This window comes from Neolamprologus multifasciatus, chromosome 20 (assembly GCF_963576455.1).
Source record: "Neolamprologus multifasciatus chromosome 20, fNeoMul1.2, whole genome shotgun sequence".
Lineage (NCBI taxonomy): Eukaryota > Metazoa > Chordata > Actinopteri > Cichliformes > Cichlidae > Neolamprologus > Neolamprologus multifasciatus.
Window position 1 is genome coordinate 1370822 of NC_140458.1, and position 21639 is coordinate 1392460.

The 21639-nt window shown below is 44.8% G+C and overlaps 4 protein-coding genes across 7 annotated transcripts in view; 2 read left to right on the forward strand and 2 right to left on the reverse strand.

The window, feature by feature from the left end:
• LOC146493997 (uncharacterized) overlaps positions 1-21639 on the reverse strand; it is a 159424-nt gene that overhangs the window by 76639 nt on the left and 61146 nt on the right. The window lies entirely within an intron of this gene.
• On the forward strand, positions 2856-8746 carry LOC146494003 (polymeric immunoglobulin receptor-like). 3 transcript variants are annotated; one of them, XM_085146953.1, is made up of 7 exons: positions 2856-3929; positions 5277-5603; positions 6250-6564; positions 7130-7222; positions 7526-7621; positions 8153-8193; positions 8278-8746. In XM_085146953.1, exons 1-7 carry the CDS (start codon positions 3890-3892, stop codon positions 8395-8397), a joined length of 1032 nt encoding a protein of 343 aa, XP_085003079.1. In that variant the 5' UTR covers positions 2856-3889; the 3' UTR covers positions 8398-8746. The 3 variants fall into 3 exon arrangements, with proteins under 3 accessions (XP_085003079.1, XP_085003080.1, XP_085003082.1); XM_085146954.1 differs by having other exon boundaries at positions 7133-7222; XM_085146956.1 differs by having other exon boundaries at positions 5376-5603.
• On the reverse strand, positions 8833-12284 carry LOC146494004 (uncharacterized). The gene is made up of 3 exons (XM_085145905.1): positions 10814-12284; positions 10551-10564; positions 8833-10451 (listed from the first exon to the last, which is right to left on the reverse strand). Exons 1-3 carry the CDS (start codon positions 12282-12284, stop codon positions 8937-8939), a joined length of 3000 nt encoding a protein of 999 aa, XP_085002031.1. The 3' UTR covers positions 8833-8936.
• LOC146494005 (uncharacterized) lies at positions 16319-21423 on the forward strand. 2 transcript variants are annotated; one of them, XM_085146622.1, is made up of 7 exons: positions 16319-16582; positions 17932-18258; positions 18905-19228; positions 19794-19886; positions 20129-20224; positions 20757-20797; positions 20882-21423. In XM_085146622.1, exons 1-7 carry the CDS (start codon positions 16543-16545, stop codon positions 20999-21001), a joined length of 1041 nt encoding a protein of 346 aa, XP_085002748.1. In that variant the 5' UTR covers positions 16319-16542; the 3' UTR covers positions 21002-21423. The 2 variants fall into 2 exon arrangements, with proteins under 2 accessions (XP_085002748.1, XP_085002749.1); XM_085146623.1 differs by having other exon boundaries at positions 19797-19886.

Genomic DNA, 21639 nt, shown 5'->3' on the forward strand with positions numbered 1-21639 from the left:
CGAACCTACTCCCCCACCCCACCGGTTCCCAACCTGGGAACAGAGCAAAGTCCCTCGCGGAGGCCGCCCACACCTCAAATGGCAGCGAGGCTTGTCCGGGGGTCGGCCACGCCTCCAGCAGCAGCGGCGAAACTGGTCTGGAGGCCGGCTACCTAGCAAGCCGGCACGACCCCGCCGGCCCCGGAAGGGGCTCACTGCCGGGCGCATCTGAGGCTCCGGGGTCGCTCGATCCTCGACCTCGGGCCCAGGTCGCGCAGGCTCCCCTGGCACGGGGACCGCCATCTCCCCTCCCGGTTTCTCCACCGCTGGCGGGGGCGGGAGCGGCTCATCCACCGGAGGCGGGGGCGGCTCGTCCACCGCTGGCGGGGGCGGGAGCGGCTCGTCCACCGCGGGCGGGAGCGGCTCCAGCAGCCCCTCGCGCTGCTCCTCCGTCACCGCTGCCAACGTTACCACTCCCGGCTTGACCAGCCCCTCGCGCGGCTCCTCCTCCAGCTGGCGCAGACCCTCACGCACCTCGTCCGCCGTGCCGCCTCCTGGGTTTCGGCACCACTGTGGCAAGAATAAGGCACAGCGGGTTCTTATCGGAGCCAGGGAGTGGAGGAGCTGGCCCAGAGGGTGGCCGAAATGGCGGCCGCCCAGTGGCGGGGGCGGGAGTGTTCTCAGCCATTTTTATTTGACATCTGCATCACACCACACACCATATCCCCACACACACCTGAGTCCCCGTGTTTTAACCTGGCGGGCGTGAGTGCGGATGCCGTGCAGGTGCGTCTGCCCTCCCTGCACGCCACCGCAGACCACGCCCCACCACAGTAATCTAGTCAAAGTTGTAGCTGACAAACAGATGAGCATGGACGTTATTCCGTCAAAACATTTTTTCTATTAACAAAGTTAAAGGCGAGAATGTAGCTGTGTAAACTGTGTGACTTTATCAAGACATCGCATATTTGCCAAAGTGCTCCAACGTTTTCGGAGACGTCTGTTACCCACCAGCTCGATAGCTGACCTGGAGGTCAAGGGTCACTAGAGCTGGCGAGAACAGCGAACTCCTGGCATGTCTCCCCATTTCAGAATCAGAATCAGAATCAGAATCAGAACTTTATTTGTCACATGCAGGTTGCCCCGCAGTAAAATGAGACACCCCCCCCCCCCCCCCCCCCCCCCCCGACCTTACACACATAACACAGACATTACATGGGGGTTACAAGTCGGAGATCGGCAGCGTTACGAAAAAAAACCACTGAAATGTGCACACAATGGGAAGGTACAAGAGGAAAGAAAGAGACCTCTACTCATGCTGTGCTTCCATGGTAGGACAGCACGAGAACAGGAAACAAAAAAACTCCTCTGCACAAAAAAAGCACATGAATGTTCACAGCACAACATTGTGAAAGACATGATAAGCCACAGGGTTGGGTAGGGGATGAGGAGTAAACCCAGGCAACACAGCAGCCATCCTGCCACTGTGCCGACTCTCCAGCGTGGGCCCAGACCCGCCTCGTGTTCCCAGGAGGCAACAAGCATCGAAGGCGTTGGAAAGGGAGGGGGGATGAGTGAGTGCTTATCAGTGTAAGTGTATGTGTGTGCGTGTCCATAGTTCAGCTGAGACAGTGTCCTTCGCCCTATCAGGCTAAGTAAACAGTCCTCCAGCCAATCCAGGTGGCCTTGCATGGATGGGAAGAATAGTCATCACACAGTCGTTATCAGGGAGTGTTTGTCCGGCTTCAGCCTTGGGCCTGCAGCTGGCGCCCTGGTGGTGTCCGCATTATGATGTCGATTTTGTTGATTTTCTTTTATGCGAGCAGCTCAGGAGAATTTCAAGCTGCTCTTAACACTCCGACACTGGTCTCTCAATCTCCCTTTGGAGAGCCGCGAGCCTCCCCATGATGGTATCAAACTTCTGTTCTGTGGTGTTGTCATTCTTTTGATTCTGAGACCTCACAACTGCAGTGATCCGTTCCGCGATGTGATCCAACTTTCGCTCAAGGGTCTCATCTTGAGCAGGCCTCTCTCTGATGTATCCCACCATACGCTCAATGGTGTTGTTTTGAGCCTTCACAGCAGCTGTAAGCGTCTCCAAGGTGTTAACCATGCTGCGTTCGTTATGAGAGGTCGCGCCTCGTCCCATCGCTTCGATTCCAGCGGGCAGCTTTGGGGGGGTTTGAACAGCCGGTTCCGCTCTCTTAATTCTCCAATAAGCCAGGGCCATGCCAGCTCCGATCAGCAAGAACCCTGTTATCATGGTTCCGAATAGGTAGATATCTTCAGCGTCCTCGATCGACAGTCCCGCCAGGCACATGACCCTGCAGCTCTGCCACCCGTCCATCGTGTATCCGGCAGGGAAAGTCCCTCCAGGGCACTCGGGCTCTCCCGAGCCCAGACTTCTCGTTGAGGACAGGGTGTCAATAGCATTCAGAGACCAGTTGATCAAATCCATAATTCTCTTTTAGGTTTTAGAGAACGACAGTGAGAGACTGTTCCAGGGAAAGTAATGCACACGAGACAAGACAAGGACACAGAGGCTAAGCAGGGAAGATAAGGGGAAGGAGGAGAGGAGAAAAGTGTGACCGCCTTCGCTGAGAGCCAAACAAGAAGGCTTTCCCAGCTCGCACTTCAGCCCTTCTCAGCTTTCGGAGGACCCGGCCCACGTAGACCGAGAAGGCCGGGTCCTCCGAAGGATGCAGCCGCCTGAATGGAGACACAGCTACTGACTCATGTATAACCTTGTGGTTCAAAGTGGTATTACATGAGGCTGTGCTGTCATGTAATACCACTTTGAACCACAAGGTGATTGAAATGTTTGATATAATATCAGAACTGTTGTTCTTTCATATTCTGTTAATAGATGTATTTTGTCATGGTCCTGGGTCGGTGACCCAGCGCTTTCAGTTTATTATCATTTTCTAGTTTATTATGAGGTTGTTGATTATTACTGTTTGAGTTCTATGTGTTATATTCAGTCTGCCTTTGAGTCTGCGTCTGTGTCTCTGTCTGTCTATCGTGTCACCCCGCCTGTTTGTGAAGCTGTCTGTTTAGTTCTGTGTCTTGTTTGGTTCCTCGTGTCTGAGTTTCCTGTTTTATTGTGAAGGTCTCTGTCTGATGTGAGTATGTTCAGTTTACATTTCCCCTGTCCCGTCAGCCCTGATTCCTCCCAGCTGTGTTGCCCTCCTGTGTGCCATTTCCTGATTACCTGGTGTGTGTATTTATAGTTGGTGTCTGCCTGTGTTTCTCGTCGCATCGTCTGTGTTCATTTGTGTATCTGCTCCGCGTCTCTCTGCCCCTCGCTCCATGTCCTCCTTTTGTATTAGCTTTTCCAGTTTAGGTTTATGTTCAGTTCTGCCCACACCTTGGTTATTTGTGCACTGTAAATAAAACCCACTTGCACCTCCGCCACTGTCTGCTTTTGGATCCTCCTTCCTCACCTCCACACGACTGCCGCCCCAGCCGTGACATATTTAAATGTTCAAAGATTTGAAACTCATGTTAAACAAACTGTGAGAAGAAAGAAAGTCTGACTCTTTTCTAACATTTGACCCAAACTGTTTTTCTAAATGATCCCAAACTAACGTTCATTATCTTCAGATACAGTAAGAGAAATGATTTCATGATGAATGATGATCATTGTTGGAGGTTTTGGTCACTGTGCTGAATTTAACAGAGTCAAGTGTCATCGTTGTATTTCCTGCAGCACTTTGCACATAATACTATAAATATAAGGAGGAAGCCTGAGGCCCTGCAGCAGACTCACAGACGGATGCAGAGGGGAGGAGTGTAGAGGTGCTGTGGTGTTTGGAGGAGGGACTCCTTCAGTTAGAGAAGTGAGGCGTCACAAGTTCCTGGTTTCCAGTGAAGAAGAAGAGAGGCAGCAGTAAACCATCAGAGCCTCATCATGAAAGTCCATCACACTCTGATCTGCTTCTTCTTCCTTTGTGAGTACATTCACTTTTTCTTTCTGTCACTCTCGTTCTTCAACATGTTTCTGTTGTTAAACATGATGATCAGAGTCAGCTATGAGTCACTTTCATGGACGCTTCTTCCATTCAAACTGCTTTTATTCATGATTTCATGGATGTGTTTGTGGCCAGTATGGACAGAAGAAACCATCACAGTGAGACATTCATGGACATGTTGCTGCTCACTTTGGCTTTAGGATTCGTCCTTTCAAAGATGGTTTCTTACAAGTGTTTGTTACTTCCTCAAAATAACCTGTAACATAAAAGTAAAAACTCCACCTGATACTTTCAGTTATTATTTGAAAATACAAACTTGTTGATCAAGTCAATGAATTTTTCTTTGAAAGACAAAAACACATTTTGTTGCTTTTACTGTTACATGTTCGTGTTTCTTCACTGTGACTATTCACAGTTCACTCCCACAGTGCACATAGATTTGACAAAATGACATCACTTCCTGCAGACAAATATAAACGTGTGAGTGACGTGAGTGAAATCTGTCAGCATCTTCAAACCCAGAGTTCTGTGGAAAGTTATTTCCTAATTCTTCCTGTTTGTCGTGTTCGAGCTGAACAGAAATACGACTGCACAGAGTTTAAATGCTGGAATGAACTGAAATCATTTACATAAAGTAACTGACTCACATCAGCTGCTGAGTTTGGCTTTAGAGCTTTAAAATAGAGCCATAAATTACTCAATAACATGTCGTTCATTGCAAGTATTTGTTACTTCCTCAAAAAAAAAAAAAAAAAAAGAAGTGTCTTGCCCAAGGACACAACGACCGAGACTGTCCAAGCCGGGGCTCGAACCGGCAACCTTCAGATTACAAGGTGAACTCCCAACTCTTGAGCCACGATGAGCCTCAGTAAAACAAAGTCACAAATAAAAACTTCATCACTGTTTTTGTTGTTGCTTCCTGAACTTTGACACCAGCAGTACATTTAAACTAAATGATGACATCACTTCCTGTGGATGAAACACATGAAAAACTTGCATGTTGAGCTGTTGCTTCAATCTCTCAACATATAATTACTACAAGTACCACACAGAGGAGTTATGAGTCATTTACATGTCATATTTTGTTTATCTTCATCTTTTATTGTCATTTTCTTCATGCATAGGAAACATGTTCAGATATATTTTGAGTCATGTCGACTGGAAGAAGATTTTCCACCACTTTAGACAATAAAATGTATTTGACATGAATCATTGTTGTTATTCAGACTTTAGTCTCAGTGTGTCTGTGTGTGGATGCTGTGATCAGACTGCAGCTTCTTACAGGAAGTACAAACAGTAACTATTGATGGTTCATGTTTCCAACAGCTCTGCAGGATGGAAACCCTGAAGTCACCGATGCTCAGATTCTTCTCTATGGAGTCATTGGAGAAGATTTTAAAGATGGATTTGCCTTTAATTCTCCAGGAACATGGAAGATGTTCTGCAGAGAAGAATGTGAAGGAGAAAACATTCTCATTAATACAACTGATGTCAGAGCTCAAACAGGCAGATACAGCATTGAATATGAAAACAATGTTTTATATGTGAGCATCTCAAAGCTGACTGAGTCTGACTCTGGACAGTACAGCTGTGGTTTGGGTGGATCTTCATCATCAGCTTCATTCATACAGTTTGTGATCGTTGTTGTTGAAGGTGAGTTTCTGTTTCAGCTGTGGAAATGTTTAGTTTCTGTTTCTGAAGCAAAGTTTTCACTGACAGCTGCTGACGGTTTAAAGAAGCTGAAGTTTGTTCTTCTGTAAACTGTTGGTTACATTTGGACTCCTCGAAGTAACCGATGAACTGCAGCTGGGACACGAGTGTGTGTGAATATTAGTGAGTGTGTCAGCTGATAATGATGTGAATGAAATGTCAGAAACAGACGCTGATGAATGAAAGAAGATTTTCTGATGTAACTTTGATTTTCTTTGATGACTTTTTGCTTCTGTGTCATCAGTTTGATCTTTCCAAGAGTTCCCCTCACAGCAAAATGTTTTATTCCTCAATGAATGTGTGAAAATCACATTCAGAACACAAAAGTCCATCCAGACTTTAAATGTACTTAAAACCATGAAGTGTTCACATTTTAGAGTCTATACTTGTCATAAAAGCTGATTTTTCATGAATCCAATCAGTCTGATGATGAAGCCGTTTAAATCTCAGTTAGTTCAACAGTTCCTCTGTCAGACTGGTTGAACTGGGCAGCTCCCAGTGTAACTGTGGATCAAACTGGAGTTACTCTGATCAGACTGCATCATCTTCAGCACTGATAGTAACTACTGATCGTTTGTGTCTTTAACAGCACTGCTGGATGGAAACGATGATCAGCTGAAACACTTCAATAAAGAAACTGGAAGCTCTCTCACAGTCGGATGTTCCTTTAAACAACTTGGAGACAGAGTGTTGTTCTGCAGAGGAGAGTGTGGAGGAGACAACACTCTTGTTGACACAAATTTTTACAGAGTTCAGAGAGGCAGATACACCATTGGATATGCTTCAGGAGTTCTGTATGTGAGCATCACACAGCTGACCAAGTCTGACTCAGGACAGTACAGATGTTTACTGGAGGGATCTTTCAGCAGGTCGTTCAGAGACTTTGAGGTCACTGTCACAGACGGTGAGTTTTTACTGACGTTAATCAAATGTTGTCAGAGTGGAGCTGTTCAGCTGTTCCTTATTTCCTGTCATATATCTGCTGTTCCTGTGGTGGATGTTCATGTTAAACACGAGCAGAGTTTCTAATAATGAGCTCAGTGTCTGTACAGTAATCCCTGTGAGCCAACAGCTCAGGCTGCTCTCAGCACTCAGTTTATCTCAACATAGAAACAGAATTATTTAGAAACAAAATGATTTTGAAGTGTGAATTTTGTAAAGTTACTGTGATGGAGAGCAGGAATAAGAGTGTGGAGCTGGAAATGAACAGGTGACCATTAATGTCCCGAAATGTCTTTATTGTTTCCAAGAACCTGATATTTCAACATACATTCATATTTTATTTCATTGTTAAACTATTTTAGTGCATTTTTTTCATCTAACACTAAATTTGCCAAACTGTTTTTTCTCAATCAGTGGATCCATTTAAGGCTCGTTTGATTTCTCAGCTGATTTTTGAATCTTTGTGTTTTTCTTGTTCACAGCTCCAAACATTTATAAGTCAAACTTTCCTCTCTGCTCTTGTTCAGCAGCTGGACCATCAGCCACAACTACAGGAAGCTCCACACCTTCATTAACTTTGACTGGAAGCACTGAGCAGCCTGGAAGAGCAGCATCTACAGGTACATCCATCTATGAGTCTGAGAGTAGAAACACTGACAGATTTTTTATAACCTGAGTGAAAACTGGTTGAATTATTATCATAATTACTCCTTAATGTGTCCTGTTATATGCTTTTCATTTAGTTTGACAAATGACATTAGCAAACAATCTGAAGTGAATATGTTCTTTAGAAGCTGTGAAATGCTAAAATAACACAAACTCTATTTCATATTATTTCAGTCTGTAGCTGATGAGTTCTTACTGTACAGCTCTGTATACTGTACGCATGTCTTCAGCTTGTTGTTCTTCTCAATCTGCTGCAGATGTGCTGCTGGTCGTGGGTCTGACTCTGGCTCTCATCATCATCCTCTCATCACTGACTGTTCTAATAATCTGCATCAAGAGGAAGAGCAGCAGAGGTAAGATAACAGAGACACAGAAACACACAGAACGTCTCGTTTCTAACCAAAAACTCTTTTTCACTTCACTTGAAGTCTGTTCAAACAGCTGCAGTCAAACATCCAAATATTTCATCCTGCTCGTCCACTTTGGGCTCTAAGAGGAGAGTGGAGTGACTTGTAGAGATGATGTTAAACACTGGAAGTAACTGAATCCTAAACTGTGTCACACATGAAGTCTGGACACTGTCAGCAGGATCAGATCCAGATGTTCTCTGCTGCAGACGTGTGAAGTAAAAACAGGAAAAATATTCTGACTACACGACCCATGAAAACTGTAAAATAGAATAATTATTGTGGATCACTTCTTCAGTACACAGGAGGAGACTCGAGCAAATGTGAGTCTTTGATTCTGAAGGCAAAGTCTAAAGTGAAGCCTAATAAAGTCCAACTAAGCAGAAGAACAGGAGGGGCAGCAGTGATCTTCAGCCTCATGTGCACTTTGAATGATTGTTCCCTCTAACAGAGGAACATCCTTTGTTTGTTCCACAGGTTTGAGGACCAGAGCAAACTCAGAGGGCACAAACATGGAGGTGACTTTCTTTCTAGCACAAATGATTTAACCAAGTCAGAGTCTCTTCTTTTTATGTGAAGAAGACAGTTTGTCTCTGTTTCAGGACGTCCACTACGAGAACTGTACTCCAGGTTCTACACGTGAAGACTCGACCTACCAGAGCCTCGATCCAGCTGGCAGGGACCAGGACCAGACCTACTCTACACTCACACATCACACATGAGACTCTCTGGATTCACACCTGGGTTTGTTTCAGTGCATCAAAGACACAGTTTGTACACAGAATGGATGAATCTGCTGTGAATTCATCCTCAGTCTGTACAGTTTCCTGTCTGTGTCTCTTGGAATTTGGATGCTTATCCTTTTTCATTTAGTTTAGGAAGTTATGATGTTTTATTTTTGGTTTGATTTGTGTACTGTCTTATTTTCTTTGTTATGTTAGCCTTCACTGACCCCAAAGAGAAATTCAGCTCCATGAACTTTATCACTTTTAAAATGAATAAATTTGAAATCATATTCAGTAAAAATGACACACGTGTCCTTTCAATACAAGCAAAACAAGCACTTTCACAATGAGCTCACCCAAAACTCTGGCTGATTGGGACCCACACCCAGTTTCACACCTTGGCTCAGGCGATTAGAGGATCATCAGGGGGTCCTTTTGTAAGTAAGTAAGTAAGTAAAATTTTATTTATATAGCACATTTCTAGATAAAAGATCACAAAGTGCTTTACAAGGTAAAAAAACAAAAACAGTCAAAAGTTAACAAAATGCAATTTTAAAAAGATGTGTTTTTAGCTGTTTTTTAAAAGTAATCACTGAGTCTGCAGATCTTAAGTTCTGAGGAAGAGAGTTCCACAGTCTGGCGGCCACAGTAGCAAAAGCTCTATCACCCTTGGTTTTCAGTCTTGTATACTGAATAACAAGTAGGCCCTGATCACAAGACCTCAGGGACCTACTAGGGACATAGGGCTGTAAAAGTTCAATGATGTACGCTGGTGCTTGTTCTTGAAGAGCCTTAAATGTCAGAACCAGAATCTGGTGGACTCTGAATTCAACAGGGAGCAACGGTGTTACATGAGAGTACTTTGATGTTTTTGTCAGAAGCCTTGCTGCAGCGTTTTGGACAATCTGCAGACGCTCCAGGGAGTTTTTGTTTAGACATGTAAACAGTGAATTACAGTAGTCCAATTGTGATGAAATGAATGCATGAATAACAATCTCCAGTTCAGTATGAGATACTATGGGGCTCAATTTAGAGATGTTCCTTAAATGATAGAAGCATGACCGAACCAGAGATTTGACGTGGACATCCAGGGTAAGAGCAGAATCAAAGGTTACCCCGAGGCTCCTGATAGACGATTTCACACATGTTGAAAGAGGACCAAGAACATTCATTATGTTAGGTACATGTCTGTCTGGAGCACATACAAGGACTTCAGTCCTTTCTTCATTAAGTTGGAGGAAGTTGTCAGCCATCCAACCTTTGATGGTTTCTAAGCACACATTTAGAATCTGCAGCTTAGAAACATCTTCAGGTTTAAAAGATATATATAGCTGGATGTCGTCTGCGTAGCAGTGGTAGCAAATGTCCTCAAAGGGGCTCAAAATATGCTGGAGAGGAAGTAGATATATTAAAAACAATAAGGGCCCCAGCACAGAACCTTGTGGCACACCATAGGACAGGGACGTGGAAGATGACCTGTACTTAGAGACCGCCACAGAAAAGTATCGTTCATAGAGATACGAGGAGAACCACTCTAAGGCAGACCCAGATACACCAACCCAGTATTTCAGCCTTTCAAACAAAATATAATGGTCATCGGTGTCAAAGGCTGACGTGAGGTCCAACATTAGGAGTACAGAACACTTTCCTGCATCGTTTTGCATAAGAATGTCATTGGAAACTCTAAGAAGGGCTGTTTCAGTAGAATGAGCTCTACGAAAGCCAGACTGAAATTTGTCAAAGATATTATGTTTGTCTAAGACTGCTGTAAGCTGCTTAGCCACAACCTTCTCTAGTATCTTAGCAATAAACGGTATTTTTGAGATTGGTCTGTAATTGCTAGTGAGAGATGGGTCCAGCATAGGCTTTTTTAACAGGGGGTGTATAACAGCAGTTTTAAAATAAGCAGGGACTTTACCAGATCCCAGTGAGGTGTTAACTATGGTGAGCACACAGGGACCAATAGAGTGGAAGACATTTTTTAATAACGATGCAGGTAAAATGTCGAGTGAGCAGGAGGATGCTTTTGTTGCATTAACTTTTTTTTCCAGCTATGATAGAGAGACGGATAAAAAGCTTTCTAAAACGACAGGCCGAGCTGGCGTAGGAACTGACAATGCAGATGCTGATGGGGGCAATTTTTTCCTTACATCACTAATTTTTTCTAGAAAGAAAGAAAGAAATGTTTCACAGTCTTCATTAGAAGAAATAATGGCAGCAGGTGGAGCAGGAGTAATAATATCAGTAATAGTGTCAAATAATACCTTAGCATTACCTCTGCTCTTTGCAACCAGATGAGAAAAATAAGCAGCCCTCGCATCTCTAATTGCATTGTTAAAAGAGGCTAAAAGATCCTTTAAGTAAAGGAGATGAACATTTAAATGGATTTTTCTCCATAAGCGCTCAGCTTTACGACAATCACGTTTTATGGAGCGGATGTTGTTGTTTAGCCAGGGTAAGGACTTGGAAACAGAAACGGGTCTCATTTTAACCGGACAGATTTCATCTAAAATCGAAAAACAATGGTTATTAAATAGATCTGTTAAGAAATCAACGCCGTTTTGCGGGGATAATGTTAAATTAAAAGCATCCGAGAAATTCTCCGCTGTGGAGGAATTTATGATGCGCGAGATAATTGTCCGGTGAACAGGAGACAAAGGCTCATGAAAAGACATGTTAAAAAGAATACAGTGATGATCAGAGATAAAAATGTCCTCAGAACAAACAGAATCAATATTCAAACCCAAAGTAAAAACAAGGTCCAGTGTGTGTCCTTTGTTATGTGTGGGGCCTGACACATGCTGGGTAAAATGAAAAGAATCCATAATGTTGATAAAACCTCTGGCAAAGAGGTCGGAGTCATCATCAACATGTATGTTAAAATCCCCAACTAAAAGCAGTCTTGACAACCTCATAGTAGAGGACAGGAAGTCGCTAAACTCCGATAAAAACAAGCTATTTGGGCCGGGTGGACGATACACCACAGCACAATAAAAAGGATCCTTACTTCCGATTTTAATAAGCTGTAATTCAAAGGAAAGAAAGTGTCCAACTTTCACTGAGCGGCAGTTGAAACGGCCCTGAAATGCCACCGCGAGACCTCCTCCACGACCAGATCCCCGAGGCTGGCTGATGACGGAATAGCCGTTCGGGCACATTTCAATGAGAGACGAATAGTCCAAGTCCTGCTGCCAGGTCTCGGTCAGAAATGAGAAGTCCAGTTTTTTAGAAGATATAAAATTGTTAAGAACGAACGATTTATTAGTCAATGATCGGGCATTAAAAAGCGCCATGTTCAGCGGGGTGGAAGCATCATTTTTGGCAGAGGCTCGAGTTAAAGGAGGTAAATATTCAGGGTTTGAGCCTTCACGCTCGTAGATTCCACTCACCGAGGGGATGAAAAGCCAGTCAGCAGGAGAGTCTGGATGAACCCTTCTGAGGCAGTACGGTCTCGGAGAGCCGGGCCCTGCATATCCAAGCAGGGACGTGGAAAACAAATTCCTCTCCATGGAGCTGTTCTGAGCATAGGTAACAAAGCACGCTCGACATCGCTTTCCAGTCAGACCCCGCCGCCAGAAAAGCCTAAGCTTCACCTGGATACCTGCTCTTCTTCCTCTTCTCCTCCGTGGTTTGCGGGGAACGCTGAGGACGCTTGCTGAGGATCCAGCCACTGGCGGAGGATGGAAAGTGCCAAAGGAGGAGGAGGATGAGACATCTTGAGCCATCATTGAAGATCGGATGGATAACAGCGTCAAACGATCATAAACCAAGGCAGCCAGTACATCATTGATACAAATAGAAAACAGCAAAGCAGAGACAAACAGCACGACGAAAGAGCGTGACAAACTGCACCCGGCAGCGGCAAAGCCAAAAACAGGTGCCATCATACCGGAAGCCAATGCAAAGAGGGTCCTTTTGTCCCTCTGTGGGGGGAAACTCCCACTAGGTTTAAATCTGGGACTCTCCACCATTTGACCTTAGAACTGAAGAAGCTTCTCGGATGAAGGTGAAACGTCTTCAAGCAACTTAAAGAAGTCCAGACGCTTTTCTTTGCAAGCTCCTTAGACTACGATGACCTGGATGACTGAGAACCTTCACAGACATAAAACAAGCACTTATGACATGTGTCACAGTCAGCAGATGCAGACTGTGTGGAGTGGAGAATAGAGGACCCAAATGCAGACAAAACAGCGTGGAAACATATTAATATTAACTGAAAGTGAAAATGTTTATTATAGCGGATGGATTAATACAAACCAATGCATGAGGGGGAATGAGACAAGAATAAACAATAAGATTAGAAAATCCATCAAAGTAACCATCACAGTGAGGTCTCCTTTCAGGGGGAAAGTCTTTAACAGAATGAAGCCAGGCAGCAATAGGAAGATGATTCCCTTTATTGCCTCATTCAGAGCGTATAACAGTGGGTGTGGTTCTGGAACAAACATCAGGTACATCAACCGTGGAACATAATGCGAACACAGACGAGGATAAACAGATAAACAGATAAACCCTCAGTCTTACACTGGATTTCAGCAACACTTCAAAATGCGGCATGTTTCCAAAAACATAAGTTGCTCTCTCTCAGTCTCTGGTATGTCACAAATATCAGATTACTGCTGATTTAAAATGTAATTGTGGCAAGAATAAGGCACGGCGGGTCCAGGGATCAGTGTTCTCAGCCATTTTTATTTGACATCTGCATCACACCACACACCATATCCCAAAACACACCTGAGTCCCCGTGTTTCAACCTGGCGGTCGGGATTGCGGATGCCGTGCAGGTGCGTCCGTCCTCCCTGCACGCCACCGCAGACCACGCCCCACCACACACCCCCATCGCCCGATTGAGGCCGGGGAGTCATCCGGCCGAACCTACTCCCCCACCCCACCGGTTCCCAACCTGGGAACAGAGCAAAGTCCCTCGCGGAGGCCGCCCACACCTCAAATGGCAGCGAGGCTTGTCCGGGGGTCGGCCACGCCTCCAGCAGCAGCGGCGAAACTGGTCTGGAGGCCGGCTACCTAGCAAGCCGGCACGACCCCGCCGGCCCCGAAAGGGGCTCACTGCCGGGCGCATCTGAGGCTCCGGGGTCGCTCGATCCTCGACCTCGGGCCCAGGTCGCACAGGCTCCCCTGGCACGGGGACCGCCATCTCCCCTCCCGGTTTCTCCACCGCTGGCGGGGGCGGGAGCGGCTCATCCACCGGAGGCGGGGGCGGCTCGTCCACCGCTGGCGGGGGCGGGAGCGGCTCGTCCACCGCGGGCGGGAGCGGCTCCAGCAGCCCCTCGTGCTGCTCCTCCGTCACCGCTGCCAACGTTACCACTCCCGGCTTGACCAGCCCCTCGCGCGGCTCCTCCTCCAGCTGGCGCAGACCCTCACGCACCTTGTCCGCCGTGCCGCCTCCTGGGTTTCGGCACCACTGTGGCAAGAATAAGGCACAGCGGGTTCTTATCGGAGCCAGGGAGTGGAGGAGCTGGCCCAGAGGGTGGCCGAAATGGCGGCCGCCCAGCAGCGGGGGCGGGAGTGTTCTCAGCCATTTTTATTTGTCATCTGCATCACACCACACACCATATCCCCACACACACCTGAGTCCCCGTGTTTTAACCTGGCGGGCGTGAGTGCGGATGCCGTGCAGGTGCGTCCGCCCTCCCTGTACGCCACCGCAGACCACGCCCCACCACAGTAATCTAGTCAAAGTTGTAGCTGACAAACAGATGATCATGGACGTTATTCCGTCAAAACATTTTTTCTATTAACAAAGTTAAAGGCGAGAATGTAGCTGTGTAAACTTCAAAAATCTGCTCGCTTTATCAAGACATCGCATATTTGCCAAAGTGCTCCAACGTTTTCGGAGACGTCTGTTACCCACCAGCTCGATAGCTGACCTGGAGGTCAAAGGTCACTAGAGCTGGCGAGAACAGCGAACTCCTGGCATGTCTCCCCATTTCAGAATCAGAATCAGAATCAGAATCAGAACTTTATTTGTCACATGCAGGTTGCCCCGCAGTAAAATGAGACACCCCCCCCCCCCCCCGACCTTACACACATAACACAGACATTACATGGGGGTTACAAGTCGGAGATCGGCAGTGTTACGAAAAAAAAACACTGAAATGCGCACACAATGGGAAGGTACAGGAGGAAAAAAAGAGACCTCTACTCATGCTGTGCTTCCATGGTAGGACAGCACGAGAACAGGAAATAAAAAAACTCCTCTGCACAAAAAAAGCACAGCACAACATTGTGAAAGACATGATAAGCCACAGGGTTGGGTAGGGGATGAGGAGTAAACCCAGGCAACACAGCAGCCATCCTGCCACTGTGCCGACTCGCCAGCGTGGGCCCAGACCCGCCTCGTGTTCCCAGGAGGCAACAAGCATCGAAGGCATTGGAAAGGGAGGGGGGATGAGTGAGTGCTTATCAGTGTAAGTGTATGTGTGTGCGTGTCCATAGTTCAGCTGAGACAGTGTCCTTCGCCCTATCAGGCTAAGTAAACAGTCCTCCAGCCAATCCAGGTGGCCTTGCATGGATGGGAAGAATAGTCATCACACAGTCGTTATCAGGGAGTGTTTGTCCGGCTTCAGCCTTGGGCCTGCAGCTGGCGCCCTGGTGGTGTCCGCATTATGATGTCGATTTTGTTGATTTTCTTTTATGCGAGCAGCTCAGGAGAATTTCAAGCTGCTCTTAACACTCCGACACTGGTCTCTCAATCTCCCTTTGGAGAGCCGCGAGCCTCCCCATGATGGTATCAAACTTCTGTTCTGTGGTGTTGTCATTCTTTTGATTCTGAGACCTCACAACTGCAGTGATCCGTTCCGCGATGTGATCCAACTTTCGCTCAAGGGTCTCATCTTGAGCAGGCCTCTCTCTGATGTATCCCACCATACGCTCAATGGTGTTGTTTTGAGCCTTCACAGCAGCTGTAAGCGTCTCCAAGGTGTTAACCATGCTGCGTTCGTTATGAGAGGTCGCGCCTCGTCCCATCGCTTCGATTCCAGCGGGCAGCTTTGGGGGGGTTTGAACAGCCGGTTCCGCTCTCTTAATTCTCCGATAAGCCAGGGCCATGCCAGCTCCGATCAGCAAGAACCCTGTTATCATGGTTCCGAATAGGTAGATATCTTCAGCGTCCTCGATCGACAGTCCCGCCAGGCACATGACCCTGCAGCTCTGCCACCCGTCCATCGTGTATCCGGCAGGGAAAGTCCCTCCAGGGCACTCGGGCTCTCCCGAGCCCAGACTTCTCGTTGAGGACAGGGTGTCAATAGCATTCAAAGACCAGTTGATCAAATCCATAATTCTCTTTTAGGTTTTAGAGAACGACAGTGAGAGACTGTTCCAGGGAAAGTAATGCACACGAGACAAGACAAGGACACAGAGGCTAAGCAGGGAAGATAAGGGGAAGGAGGAGAGGAGAAAAGTGTGACCGCCTTCGCTGAGAGCCAAACAAGAAGGCTTTCCCAGCTCGCACTTCAGCCCTTCTCAGCTTTCGGAGGACCCGGCCCACGTAGACCGAGAAGGCCGGGTCCTCCGAAGGATGCAGCCGCCTGAATGGAGACAAAGCTACTGACTCATGTATCACCTTGTGGTTCAAAGTGGTATTACATGAGGCTGTGCTGTCATGTAATATCACTTTGAACCACAAGGTGATTGAAATGTTTGATATAATATCAGAACTGTTGTTCTTTCATATTCTGTTAATAGATGTATTTAAATGTTCAAAGATTTGAAACTCATGTTAAACAAACTGTGAGAAGAAAGAAAGTCTGACTCTTTTCTAACATTTGACCCAAACTGTTTTTCTAAATGATCCCAAACTAACGTTCATTATCTTCAGATACAGTAAGAGAAATGATTTCATGATTTCATGATGATCCTTGTTGGAGGTTTTGGTCACTGTGATGAATTTAACAGAGTCAAGTGTCATCGTTGTATTTCCTGCAGCACTTTGCACATAATACTATAAATATAAGGAGGAAGCCTGAGGCCCTGCAGCAGACTCACAGACGGATGCAGAGGGGAGGAGTGTAGAGGTGCTGTGGTGTTTGGAGGAGGGACTCCTTCAGTTAGAGAAGTGAGGCGTCACAAGTTCCTGGTTTCCAGTGAAGAAGAAGAGAGGCAGCAGTAAACCATCAGAGCCTCATCATGAAAGTCCATCACACTCTGATCTGCTTCTTCTTCCTTTGTGAGTACATTCACTTTTTCTTTCTGTCACTCTCGTTCTTCAACATGTTTCTGTTGTTAAACATGATGATCAGAGTCAGCTATGAGTCACTTTCATGGACGCTTCTTCCATTCAAACTGCTTTTATTCATGATTTCATGGATGTGTTTGTGGCCAGTATGGACAGAAGAAACCATCACAGTGAGACATTCATGGACATGTTGCTGCTCACTTTGGCTTTAGGATTCGTCCTTTCAAAGATGGTTTCTTACAAGTGTTTGTTACTTCCTCAAAATAACCTGTAACATAAAAGTAAAAACTCCACCTGATACTTTCAGTTATTATTTGAAAATACAAACTTGTTGATCAAGTCAATGAATTTTTCTTTGAAAGACAAAAACACATTTTGTTGCTTTTACTGTTACATGTTCGTGTTTCTTCACTGTGACTATTCACAGTTCACTCCCACAGTGCACATAGATTTGACAAAATGACATCACTTCCTGCAGACAAATATAAACGTGTGAGTGACGTGAGTGAAATCTGTCAGCATCTTCAAACCCAGAGTTCTGTGGAAAGTTATTTCCTAATTCTTCCTGTTTGTCGTGTTCGAGCTGAACAGAAATACGACTGCACAGAGTTTAAATGCTGGAATGAACTGAAATCATTTACATAAAGTAACTGACTCACATCAGCTGCTGAGTTTGGCTTTAGAGCTTTAAAATAGAGCCATAAATTACTCAATAACATGTCGTTCATTGCAAGTATTTGTTACTTCCTCAAAAAAAAAAAAAAAAAAGAAGAAGTGTCTTGCCCAAGGACACAACGACCGAGACTGTCCAAGCCGGGGCTCGAACCGGCAACCTTCAGATTACAAGGTGAACTCCCAACTCTTGAGCCACGATGAGCCTCAGTAAAACAAAGTCACAAATAAAAACTTCATCACTGTTTTTGTTGTTGCTTCCTGAACTTTGACACCAGCAGTACATTTAAACTAAATGATGACATCACTTCCTGTGGATGAAACACATGAAGAACTTGCATGTTGAGCTGTTGCTTCAATCTCTCAACATATAATTACTACAAGTACCACACAGAGGAGTTATGAGTCATTTACATGTCATATTTTGTTTATCTTCATCTTTTATTGTCATTTTATTCATGCATAGGAAACATGTTCAGATATATTTTGAGTCATGTCGACTGGAAGAAGATTTTCCACCACTTTAGACAATAAAATGTATTTGACATGAATCATTGTTGTTATTCAGACTTTAGTCTCAGTGTGTCTGTGTGTGGATGCTGTGATCAGACTGCAGCTTCTTACAGGAAGTACAAACAGTAACTATTGATGGTTCATGTTTCCAACAGCTCTGCAGGATGGAAACCCTGAAGTCACCGATGCTCAGTATCTTCTCTATGGAGTCATTGGAGGAGATTTTAAAGATGGATTTGCCTTTAATTCTCCAGGAACATGGAAGATGTTCTGCAGAGAAGAATGTGAAGGAGAAAACATTCTCATTAATACAACTGATGTCAGAGCTCAAACAGGCAGATACAGCATTGAATATGAAAACAATGATTTATATGTGAGCATCTCAAAGCTGACTGAGTCTGACTCTGGACAGTACAGCTGTGGTTTGGGTGAATCTTCATCATCAGCTTCATTCAGACAGTTTAGAATCGTTGTGGCTGAAGGTGAGTTTCTGTTTCAGCTGTGGAAATGTTTCGTTTCTGTTTCTGAAGCAAAGTTTTCACTGACAGCTGCTGACGGTTTAAAGAAGCTGAAGTTTGTTCTCCTGTAAACTGTTGGTTACATTTGGACTCCTCGAAGTAACCGATGAACTGCAGCTGGGACACGAGTGTGTGTGAATATTAGTGAGTGTGTCAGCTGATAATGATGTGAATGAAATGTCAGAAACAGACGCTGATGAATGAAAGAAGATTTTCTGATGTAACTTTGATTTTCTTTGATGACTTTTTGCTTCTGTGTCATCAGTTTGATCTTTCCAAGAGTTCCCCTCACAGCAAAATGTTTTATTCCTCAATGAATGTGTGAAAATCACATTCAGAACACAAAAGTCCATCCAGACTTTAAATGTACTTAAAACCATGAACTGTTCACATTTTAGAGTCTATACTTGTCATAAAAGCAGATTTTTCATGAATCCAATCAGTCTGATGATGAAGCCGTTTAAATCTCAGTTAGTTCAACAGTTCCTCTGTCAGACTGGTTGAACTGGGCAGCTCCCAGTGTAACCGTGGATCAAACTGGAGTTATTGTGATCAGACTGCATCATCTTCAGCACTGATAGTAACTACTGATCGTTTGTCTCTTTAACAGCACTGCTGGATGGAAACGATGATCAGCTGAAACACTTCAATAAAGAAACTGGAAGCTCTCTCACAGTCGGATGTTCCTTTAAACAACTTGGAGACAGAGTGTTGTTCTGCAGAGGAGAGTGTGGAGGACGCGACATTCTTGTTGTTCTTCTTCTTACAGAAAATGTCAAAGCTCAGAGAGGCAGATACAACATTGGATATGATCCAGGAGTTGTGTATGTGAGCATCACACAGCTGACCAAGTCTGACTCAGGACAGTACAGATGTTATCTGGGGGGATCTTCCAGCAGTTTATTCAGAGCCTTTGAGGTCACTGTCACAGACGGTGAGTTTTTACTGACGTTAATCAAATGTTGTCAGAGTGGAGCTGTTCAGCTGTTCCTTATTTCCTGTCATATATCTGCTGTTCCTGTGGTGGATGTTCATGTTAAACACGAGCAGAGTTTCTAATAATGAGCTCAGTGTCTGTACAGTAATCCCTGTGAGCCAACAGCTCAGGCTGCTCTCAGCACTCAGTTTATCTCAACATAGAAACAGAATTATTTAGAAACAAAATGATTTTGAAGTGTGAATTTTGTAAAGTTACTGTGATGGAGAGCAGGAATAAGAGTGTGGAGCTGGAAATGAACAGGTGACCATTAATGTCCCGAAATGTCTTTATTGTTTCCAAGAACCTGATATTTCAACATACATTCATATTTTATTTCATTGTTAAACTATTTTAGTGCATTTTTTTCATCTAAAACTAAATTTGCCAAACTGTTTTTTCTCAATCAGTGGATCCATTTAAGGCTCGTTTGATTTCTCATCTGATTTTTGAATCTTTGTGTTTTTCTTGTTCACAGCTCCAAACATTTATAAGTCAAACTTTCCTCTCTGCTCTTGTTCAGCAGCTGGACCATCAGCCACAACTACAGGAAGCTCCACACCTTCATTAACTTTGACTGGAAGCACTGAGCAGCCTGGAAGAGCAGCATCTACAGGTACATCCATCTATGAGAGAAGACAGTATGTTTTTAATCAGCCTGTCCTGTTTGTCAGCTTTTCTAATCAGAATTATGATTCACGCCAAACACGTTTTCTTTTTCTAAATTCTCTGTGAGCTCCTCTTGTTCATGTAGAACTTTTATCTGTTTGTTTATTCGTTTCACGTCGGTTATTTCACTACATGTGCAACTCATCAATCAATAAATCCGTGTAAAACAAGCTCGTTCTGCTGTCACAGGTGTGCTGCTGTATGTAATCATCTCTCCGCTCATCATCATCATCCTCTCATCACTGACTGTTCTAATAATCTGCATCAAGAGGAAGAGCAGCAGAGGTAAGATAACAGAGACACAGAAACACACAGAACGTCTCGTTTCTAACCAAAAACTCTTTTTTCACTTCACTTGAAGTCTGTTCAAACAGCTGCAGTCAAACATCCAAATATTTCATCCTGCTCGTCCACTTTGGGCTCTAAGAGGAGAGTGGAGTGACTTGTAGAGATGATGTTAAACACTGGAAGTAACTGAATCCTAAACTGTGTCACACATGAAGTCTGGACACTGTCAGCAGGATCAGATCCAGATGTTCTCTGCTCCAGACGTGTGAAGTAAAAACAGGAAAAATATTCTGACTACACGACCCATGAAAACTGTAAAATAGAATAATTATTGTGGATCACTTCTTCAGTACACAGGAGGAGACTCGAGCAAATGTGAGTCTTTGATTCTGAAGGCAAAGTCTAAAGTGAAGCCTAATAAAGTCCAACTAAGCAGAAGAACAGGAGGGGCAGCAGTGATCTTCAGCCTCATGTGCACTTTGAATGATTGTTCCCTCTAACAGAGGAACATCCTTTGTTTGTTCCACAGGTTTGAGGACCAGAGCAAACTCAGAGGGCACAAACATGGAGGTGACTTTCTTTCTAGCACAAATGATTTAACCAAGTCAGAGTCTCTTCTTTTTATGTGAAGAAGACAGTTTGTCTCTGTTTCAGGACGTCCACTACGAGAACTGTACTCCAGGTTCTACACGTGAAGACTCGACCTACCAGAGCCTCGATCCAGCCGGCAGGGACCAGGACCAGACCTACTCTACACTCACACATCACACATGAGACTCTCTGGATTCACACCTGGGTTTGTTTCAGTGCCTCAGGTTTAAAGTTTGAACACAAACCCTGAAAACTGTAAATATTGACTCACTTTGGAGTCAGCTTCAAGTGGCTGTTAGAGGAACTGCAGCTGCTGGAACGTCTGCAGGAGGAACCAGCCCCACCAGCCCCCATCATCCTACACGAGTGCCCCGTGGACACTGTGAAGTCTTTCTGCTGCAGTGTGTCATCCATTTGTCTGAGAAGGTGTCTGCAGTCTTCCTTCTCTCCAACACCTCGACACCTCCAGGACCCCGAGACTGACACGAAAAATGTCTTCTGGCCCCTCCCACCCTGGACAGAAACAGTCGCTCCCCTCAGTATCATGAAACTGCCAATATTATGTACATCTTATTAAAAACAACAAAAAACATTACCTGATCAGTCTGTTTTTGTACACTAAGAAAAATAATTAAATGTTATAGATTTCAGATTTTACTCAACCCTAAACAGAGACAACCGTAGCTTTGGATTCTTCTATTTTATTTGAGTGTTTTAAGTGAATCCATTGCATTAAATGTTCATTTGGAATCACTTGATGGATCTGCATCAGACATAACTGAAGTTAATCAGCTGGTTAGCCACACAGAGCTAACAGCAAA